This window comes from Sardina pilchardus, chromosome 5 (genome assembly GCF_963854185.1).
Source record: "Sardina pilchardus chromosome 5, fSarPil1.1, whole genome shotgun sequence".
Lineage (NCBI taxonomy): Eukaryota > Metazoa > Chordata > Actinopteri > Clupeiformes > Clupeidae > Sardina > Sardina pilchardus.
Window position 1 is genome coordinate 14,692,116 of NC_084998.1, and position 10,000 is coordinate 14,702,115.

The window sequence follows — 10,000 nt, forward strand, 5'->3', positions numbered from 1 at the left end:
GAAGAGAGAAATGGAGGAAGAGAGAGAGAGAGAGAGAGAGAGAGAGAGAGAGAGAGAGAGAGAGAGAGAGAGAGAGAAAGGGACAGGGGAGTCCAGAGGAGAGACAGAAGCCCTTGAAAACGGTAGAAAAAAGTCGAGATTCAACTGGTAGTTTTACGAGGCTGGCAACGGCTTGTGGGGGATTTCACACTGAACACTCAGGCAGGTGTGCTAGCAGACAGAGCCGCCGAGAAAAAACACACACACATACACACACACACACACACACACACACACACAAACTCACTTATAAAACACAAACACAAAAGACACAGGACATTTTTAAAGGGTGCAGTGAGTAGCTTTTCTGGGTGCGTAAAACTGTGATCTTTATAGGCCGACCATGGCGCTATTCCTGACTGGACAGTTAAACCAAAAAATGCTTGGCACCGCTCCGGTGCCTTCTGTGTATCTTCCGTCTAAAAGAATCTTAAGCCTGCCGAGCAGCAAAGTTACACAAACATATTTTAATGAAGGACGAATCATGATGGATGTGCGGGGGGGAAAAAGAGAGAAATGTCACATGTTTATACAACACATGAGAAATTGTATGAATGGAAACCATAAGCTGGAGGCTGGGTGATAAGAATGGATCTCTTGAGGCATCCTAGCAGTTGTTTTAACCCCTCGTATCGTCCACTCTGCCGGATCGGCTGGGGCCGGTGACTCGCGTGAGGCTGGGGCAGAGATAAATCACTCTGGGATCGCCGTCTCGCGTCCGTCCACCCCCTCACTGCTGTCCCCCAACCACCCCATGACCCCCCCTCCCCATCCCCCTCGCTGAACAAATCTGCCAACACCTCACTTGTCTACATTAGGTGCCCTCTTTCGGACAGTTTAATCATTTTTGGTGTGCAAACTCATTGGGTGGCTGTGAGACGCAGCACACGTGCCGCAAGCGAGCACACACCCAGACACACACACACACACACACACGCACACACACACACACACTGATCTATGTGACAAGGACACAGAGACAGCAGCCACAGACCGGAGGCCTCACACACAGTTTTGGAGGGAGTGAGCGGCCATGCAGTCAGGTAGACAGCACACACTCCTAACCCACATTAGAGTGGGTTTGCTTATTTTTGAGGACCCCCCTCCCACACACACACACACACACACACACACACACACACACACACACACACACACACACACACACACACACACACACACACACACACACGCACACACGCACACACGCACACACGCACACACGCACACACGCACACACGCACACACACACACACACACACACACACACCTGCAGTATGGGAGGCGTGTGTGAGGTGAATTAAGTGTGGGGCCTAATGACAGATCTGGAGAAGGCCCAGTGGGGTGACCCAGCCAGGGGTCATCCTGGTATGCAGGAGGAGACCATCACTCTCAGGAGGTCGACAGGAGGCAACGTCGCAGTCAGTCACGTTAAAGGTGTTGACTGTGATTACAACCCCAAGCAAATTGCTCCTCGCAAATCCTCTAGCTGTCCCGTGTGCACTCAAAATAAACAGTCGTGTCTATACTTAGTCCTAGATTTGTGAATGGAAAACGAAGCTCGAAATGAACCATGAAAAGTAGCCTGAAATGAACCATGCACTTTTCCAGCTAATTAAGCCGCTGCTTAGGAAGTGAGAGGCGTCTTTTAATTGACTGTTAAGACCAACTTTTTGTGAGACTCAGAGGCTGAAAGGCTTACCGGTCATTTTTCATATAGATCCCTGTTTCTCAAAGCCACCGAGTAAAGTCCCTGAAAAACCCCTCGGAATTAATCAGTGCTACTTTGCTCGAATTTCTACGGTTAGGGCAGCCAGGTCTCGCTGTTTGGCTGCAGCAACTGAAGCAAGGCAGTACCATTTTGTTTGTACCGACAGTACTCGATGACCTCGAGAAACAAGGATCTATGTGAAAAATGTCCGGAGTTCCCCTTTAAGTCACAACGGAGCCCTGGCACTGCGCCCCTTCTTGTGCTGTACATGAGCAGTAAGCGGGCAAAGGGTGAACCCGACCACCGCCGAGAGGTGCCCTGCTCACGGCCCGGTGGGTTACGAGGATGAATGGCCTTGTGTGTGTGTGTGTGTGTGTGTGTGTGTTTCTGAGGAATAATTAAACGGGCTGCCCCGCGCTTGATTACTTAAGCGGATTTACGGCGAGAGATAGCGCAGCGCCGCGCGGCTCCAGAGCGCTGGAATGCGCCAGATGTTTCTGTGACGTCACGCCTCAAAAACTGCCCGGCATACCGCGGAATAACTCATGTGACTCCCTCAATTAAGCACAAGCTTCGCCTCGAAGAGTTTCGGAGTCGGTCGATTTCGGAGCCAGAGATGAGCAACTCATTCACAACATCTAGCGAGGCGTGAAGAGCAAACATGCGCTCACGCCGCCGCAATGCCGTCGTGTCGCCTCCTCGTTTGGCGCACATGAAAGCCGAGTGTGTACCTCTCATTAGCAGCCGAGCATGGGAGGAGAGACAGATGTGCTTCTTCTGCAGCCAGAGAGTCAACACGGCCGGGACGGGACGATGTGGCAATCGTGATGTTTTTCTTTCTCCCCATCTGCCCCCTCCACCCCCCCCCCCCCCCTGCCCCCCCACATACACCCCTTCCTCCCCTCGTCAAGTCTGATCCAAACCTTCCATTTGCTCCCCTCCGCACCTTCCTCCTGTCTGAATCAGCAGTGAAAGCGCAGCCACAGTTCTGCCTCTTCAGTAACAAAAAAAAAAAGAGTGAAATGTGCTGATTTGACTTATTGGTACCTGCTTCTGTGTAATTACGACGGACTTATTATTTATTACCATTTCTGATTCCGATGAAAGCCTTTTCCTCCTGTGCCACGCACGGAATGCACTCAAAAAAAAAAAAAGGAAGCCCCATCTTTGAACATGGAAGTCTCATACACATAATTACTATGGGGCAACCATACCCCTTTTATGGCTCATGCCTGGTTACGGCATCCAAACACAGTAAAACAGTAATCTCGACACCAGTAGCCGGTGTTGTAATTGCCATGCCCACACGTGTTGACATTCACATACCGGTACTGCCGACCCCTCGAGGCTGGACCTCGGGCGAGGCGTGCGCAACCAAGCCCGGTTTCCATGGCAACGATGCCATCTAAACATCACAAATAACTGTAAATCGCAGGGTTATTTTTTTTCTCCTTTCTTCCTGCTACCAGGGACACTCCACTCCCGCACCCTTAAATGCCCACCACGTGTTGAGAACATGCCTCTAATTTAAAGGCCGGGACGCTGAGGAGCAACAGGAACTCGTTGATTGTCTGGCGCCATTCCAGCTACAGACACGTGAAAAACAACAAAAACAAGCCCACGCCACACACTACTACTGGGCTGAACACCAGCCAGGCCTAAAAGGCAAAGGCCTAAAATCTGAATTTTCACAGTGAAGATTCAGCAGACACGGAAGATTCTTAACGGTCTTGTTTCACAGTTTAAGATTCTACAATGTTTCAGGATGAGACGGTTTTTACTACAGTGTGTTACCCTGAGTGGCATATCTAGATGACCACGCACACACACACACACGCAGCCTCCATCTGGTCACGCCTTTCTGAGAGACAAGTGCTCCGGCAGGGCGGCCGAGAGGCCTTTGGTAGAGGAGGAGGAGGAGGAGAAGAGGGAGAAAGAGAAGAGGAAGGAGAAGAAGGAGAAAGAGGAGAAAGAGGGGAGAAAGAGGGGAAGCAGGAGAGCAAGGAGAAAGAGGAGAAGAAGGAGGAGAAGAGGGAGGAGAGGAAGGAGAAAGATGAGAGGAAGGAGGAGAAGAGGGAGGAGAGAAAGGAGGAGAGGAAGGAGAAAGAGGAGAGGAAGGAGGAGAGGAAGGAGAAGGAGGAGAGGAAGGAGAAGAAGTAGTAGAAGAAGAAGGAGTAGAAGTGGGGTGATGCGTCTCCTCTCCACATAGCGGCGGGCCGGGCGCAGAGCTGCCAGGGCCTTTCCAGACGGATTATTTATTCTCCATGTAAAACGCGCGGGCCGTAAATCTCCCGTAAGAGGACGAGAGGAGCGGAGGATGAAAGCGGCGGACGAGCGAGCGCAAGCAGCACATGAAAGGGGAGTCCCCGCCGCGTCCTGAGAGCCGGTTAATTCTCCAGGAGCCCCCTCCACCAGCCCAGCCCTGACCTGGCCACAGCACCCTGGACCCACCGGCCGGCGCTGGGAAAGAGTGCGGTCATACGGTGCACACACACACACACACACACACACACACACACATGCATACACACATGCACACACACACACTTCTGCACACACACACACACACACACACATGCATACACACACACACACACACACACACACACAAAGACACAAACACGTAAGCACACACACACCACCCAAGAATGAGTGAGACACACACATGTTGGCACACACATGGCATGCATACCCTGGGCAAACATATGGCACCCACGCACTCACACACACAGTCATAAATACACCGAACACACCAAACACACATTCTCTCATCAGCTCAGTGGTTAGCGTCAGACAGCAGAGATTTTTATGCACTACTGATGAGGAACAAATTTGCCACATGTGTGTGTATATATGAGAGTGAGTGTGTGTGTGTGTGTGTGTGTGTGAGAGAGAGAGAGAGAGAGAGAGAGAGAGAGAGAGTGTGTGCATTCAATTATTTTGAATTATTTTCAATTATTTTGACAGTTCTCCAAGATCACAAAGCATACAGTGCTGAAACGTCTGGACTTTTCTTTGACCCCGTGTTGAGAGAAAAGGATCAGGGCTGATATTGATGCGGCTCTACTGTACCAGACAGCAGGCCTGAGACTGAGACTGAGAGTGAGGCTGTGCGCGGCGCGGAAACACTTACTCTCGCTCCTTCTCCGTCAGCTTGTCGGTGATGGTGTCGCGGATGGACGAGCGCGAGCCCTTGTGGATCAGCGGGTACCTGAGCGGGATCTGGAGGAAGCAGGACACCATGAGCACCAGGTGCGCCGTGTAACCCAGGGCGACGGCCACGCTCCCATCATCCTTTGCTGCACGACACAAAACACACACACACACACACAGAGAGAAGGAGAGAGAGAGACACACAGAATCCGGTTAAGGACCGTTTTTACATAAGCAATGTGATTTATTATGTTGGCAGGGAGTCAGTAAGCCAGTGTATATTTTGACAGTGGAAAAAAATAATAATAATATTTAAGAGCTCCTCTTCCTCTTTCACGTATTTCATGCAAAACCACAAGCATGTTAGCTTGGATGTTTTTACATTCACTGAACATTCATTGAATCTCAGCCATCTGGAAAAATCCCAATGCGCCGTTCGTTCGTTTTGCTTTGGGTCCGGAGTTACACCTGAAACCACCAGGTACGGGTATCTCCTGAATTGCATGAGCTGCTGATGTTAGTGTTCATAATGTAACCACACACCATTACACGGCAGGTCTGCTTTTACCCTGTAATGACAGAGCATTTACTCACGCCAATAGGCCTATAAAAATTTGCCAAGTGAAATGCCGAAGCCCCGAAGGAGAATGCAGCAGCACGAAAAAGCGAACATTTACAGACAACATCTCTCGGTCGCCAGGCAACCGCATCAGAGATCAAAAGGCGGAGAGGCTCGCAGTGGGTCCGGTGACTGAGAGAGAAAATGCTCTATTCTTTTTTTAATGATTTCCCCCCTCTTGTGTGATGGCCATTTGAAGTCGGTGGGAAGAAGTAATAAGGATGTAACAAGGGTGTAATCGAAGAGAGACTGACTGGCTTCTCTCGCCTCCGAGCCTTTCCCACTTTCTCTCCCTCGTCGTCTTGTGGGTGAGAGGACGCAGGATAATGGGAAAGCCAAATGAAACACTATTATCTCACCTGCACTATTATGCTTCTCTCACGACATGCACATGTGCACGCACGCGCGCACACACACACACACACGCACACTCAGGCAGACACGCACAGACATTCGCACACACACTGATTACACGTCTAGATAATAGAAAGTACTTCTTACATCATTCACTACAAACATCCAAGGTATTATACATGTCTCTCTAAGTGTTAAAGGCACGCAACACAAAGCCTATGAAACGGTATCTCTCCTGAGGCTGTTCTCCTTCAGCTTACCCATGAACATCCCCCATCACACAGTGAGCCACACAAACACCAAAACGATGGATAAATGGGAGATAAGTGTTAAATACCAGCCGGTTCTTCTCACAAATCTCTAAGTGCATCTATCCATCCGTCTGTCCATCAGTGTACAGTATCTACTGATGTGAGATCAGTCAGGGCTGAGGGCGAGAGGGGGCCAGGCCAAGCAGGAGTGGGTGAACAGACACTCACATAGCGGTAGCTGGCCTGCCCATGCCAGGGTTGGCTCTGAGCACCTCTCCAGTACACACATACAAACACATACAAACACACACACACACACACACACAGACACACCCAACTCCCAGATATCAACCCAACCCCACACGAACACACACACACACACACACACAGACACACCCAACTCCCAGATATCAACCCAACCCCACACTAACACACACACACATACATTCATTCTCCAAGCACCGTATGTCAGTACACCTCTTGAGAGCAAATACACACACACACATGCCCCAGAGTCACAAAAACATCCAATCTCCCACAGGCAGGCGCACACACACACACACACACACACACACGCAGGCCATGCTCCACTTCAGTCAGAGCATCTCCTGAGACATCCCTCCTTCCACACACACACACACACAGGCCATGCTCCATTTCAGTCAGAACATCTCCCGAGACCCCACCCCACCCCACCCCCAGCTCCACACACTCACACACACACACACACAGTCGGGCATCTTGCTGTGTGTTTACTCACTGCATCTGGGCTGTAGCAGGGGGACGGGGAAACAGAAGTGCCCGCAGGCCTCCACAGGGAGGTGGACCAGGGCTGCAGATCATACACAGCCATCACCACGGAAACCAGACACACCAGGGGGGGGGGGGGGATGCAAGGAGCCTGTCCACTGCAGGAAGTGGGCTGTTGCCCCGCATCTTTGTGTGTGTGCTCGCTTACGGAGTTAACTTTATGTTCACCGGCTGAAAACATAAAATAACCACTGCATATGCTTTCACCAAATCAACAGCTGAGCTGGTATCTTAATTTATTAAGTCATTCTGCCATGAAGCTATTTATCAACGACTTTAGCAAAATTCAGCTGTCAACTTGCAGCAATCCTTCAAATTCAAACTCCCTGGTGCTGCCGCTGGAGAATCAAATTGCTATTTTGTCACATTTTGGAATTTGGAACCACAAACAAAGCAGTTTGAGACGAGACGAGACGAGACGAGACGAGAGACAAGTTCCTGCAGTGGGACGGTGCCTACAGGGGAGGAGAGTCTATGAGGCAGCATGCCATACACACACACACACACACACACACACAGGCTACCACACTGGGCCTTCATTATCTAGAACCCAAATCAGCATGTGCGTGCACACACACACACACACATGCATCCCAAGAGTGGAGGGTATAAATATATACTGTATAAAAAACATGGAGCAGCAGAATGATACGCATACAGCACATACACAAGTATAGCACCCATGGTGTATACACACACACACACACACACACACACAAACAGGTCAGACTCATGATGATGGTTTGTAGTGGCTAGCAAAGCGAGGGGGGGGGCAGGCAGCGGCAGGAGTGTTCCGAGGTAGTCGCAGTACTGGTAGTAGTTGATGAGGATGATGGAGTGCCGCGTGGATAGCAAAAGAAAATAATAAAAGAGGAAAAAATAAATCTGGATTTCATTTAACAACCCCCCCCCCCTCATCCCAACCCTCCTTCTGCCGCTTTTGAAGTCCTGCTTCCCTGCTTGTGAGAGCCAAATCAGATTTTCCACAACTCGGTTACTTCAGATAGCGACACACATACACACATACACACACAGTCACACACACACACACACCAGGAACTGAGATAAACAGCGTGATCCGCAATATAACCCTTCTCTTGCAATCCATTACAACCCCCTGACGCCAACCCATCAAACTGATCCCTTTCACCACTCCCCTCACACACACACACACACACACACACACACACACTCAATCACGAACGCTGTGTGCACTACTGCAAGCCGACGTCGTTTCCACCAGCTCACACACAGATGGCGGGTGTATGGCAGCACACCTTCACCTTCCCGTGTGTGTGTGTGTGTGTGGGTCCACAGCAGGCCACTGAGCCTGATGCCTGTCAATCATGTGGGAAACATGATGCAGAAATGCACTACTGCCTGCACTTGAACCTCATCACACACACAGACACAGACACAGACAGACACACACACACACACACACACACACACACACACACACACACACACACACACACACACACACGTAATGAAGTAATGGAGAGGAGAGAGGAGGAGAGGAGGGTGGTGTAGAGATGAGAGAAGGATAGGAGGGGGGGATAGAGATGAGAGTGGAGGAGAGGGAGAGAATGAGGGAAAAAAGGAGAAAGAGGGGGAAAAAGGGGAGAGAGAAGAAAAAAGGAGAGAGAAGAGGAGGCGGAGAAGGAGAGGAGGGGAAAAATGGAGAGGAGGGAAGAGTAGGAATGGAGAGGAGGGTAGGATTGGGTATTGAAGGTGGAGAAGAGGAGGAGAGGGGAGGAGACGAGAGGAGGAGACTGGAGGTGAGAGAGAGAGGAGGGGAGAGAGGAGGAGAGAGAGGAGGGTAGAGAGAAGGAGAGAGAAGGAGAGAGAGAGGAGGGGAGGGGAGAGGGGCTCACCACGCTTTCCACTGAAGGGGAAGAAAAGGAAGTGATAGTCACATTCCTATAGAGAGAGTCCCCGCTGCGGCCTAGAGAAGAGGGGAGTATATGTGTGTATGTGGTGTGTGTGTATCTGGCATTTGTATGTGTGTGTGTGTGTGTGTGTGTGTGTGTGTGTGTGTGTGTCTGTGTGTGCGTGTGTGTGTATCTGGTGTGTGTGTGTGTGTGTGCGTGTGCGTGTGCGTGTGCGTGTGCGTGTGCGTGTGCGTGTGCGTGTGCGTGTGCGTGTGTGTGTGTGTGTGTGTGTGTATGACTATGTGTGAGTGTTTGTGAGAGCTATCAGATCTACTCCTTCCTGATGCCAAGAACAATTCCTATTTTTTTAATATGAAATGAAACCATAAGCAAATACCAACACTAGAGAGCCCTGCGAGCGCCAGAGTCTATAACCAGTCCACTGAAAGAGATGAGACGGAACCACTTTCCCCGGCTAAACAACATTACTTCACACTTGGAACACCTTCCATAAACCATAATTGCGACCAAATATGAGATGCTATCTAAACGTCAAACACTGCCTATTCAAATAAGAAACCAGACCACCTCACCAGATCCTTACACAGAAACCATTTGCAACGGTAAACAACGAACCCTTTGACCGCTGGCTGGGAAACAAGTCTGAAACACTCGTCCTTGTGTTTTCCTGATGATGGTGTTAGGCAATCAGGTTAACAGTGTTAGCTGCTGCGTCCACTGTGTGGGCATCTGAGAGGCGAGTTACCTTGAAAGTCCTCGGAGTTCGGCAGCTTGACCCCGCATATGACATAGTCCGACTGATTGTTCTACGAGGGGAGAGAGAGAGAAAGAGGTTAAATCAACACGCCATTAAGCTCAGCGCGCAAACAAGGTCAAAGAAACATAACAAGTACATTGAATTAGCGAAATGACGTGTGAAGTTTCGAGAAAGGAAACGGAGGGGATGAAAGCCTTATAAAGCAACACTACGTGCTGTAGCTTTTCTATTCACATTAAAGTCATTCTGAATGCTCAGTGACTCGTTACAGGAAGAATGGTGTCTCTATGCTCTCTTTTGGTGTAGCATGCTGGGAAAAGCCCTTCGCTTGCACTAGCACCCCTTTGGCGTATTCTTTTTTTAATGTGGGAGTGTAAGAAATACCAGTTCTTACATTGTGTTCGTTTAAAA

At 49.9% G+C, this 10,000-nt stretch overlaps 1 protein-coding gene across 1 annotated transcript in view; it reads right to left on the reverse strand.

Moving 5' to 3' along the window:
- Positions 1–10,000, reverse strand: part of uvrag (UV radiation resistance associated gene) — a 104,261-nt gene that overhangs the window by 43,468 nt on the left and 50,793 nt on the right. Inside the window, exon 12 of the mRNA XM_062536595.1 lies at positions 4,884–5,049. Within this exon, the coding sequence (XP_062392579.1) occupies positions 4,884–5,049 (166 nt within the window). The remainder of the gene's footprint in view (positions 1–4,883; positions 5,050–10,000) is intronic.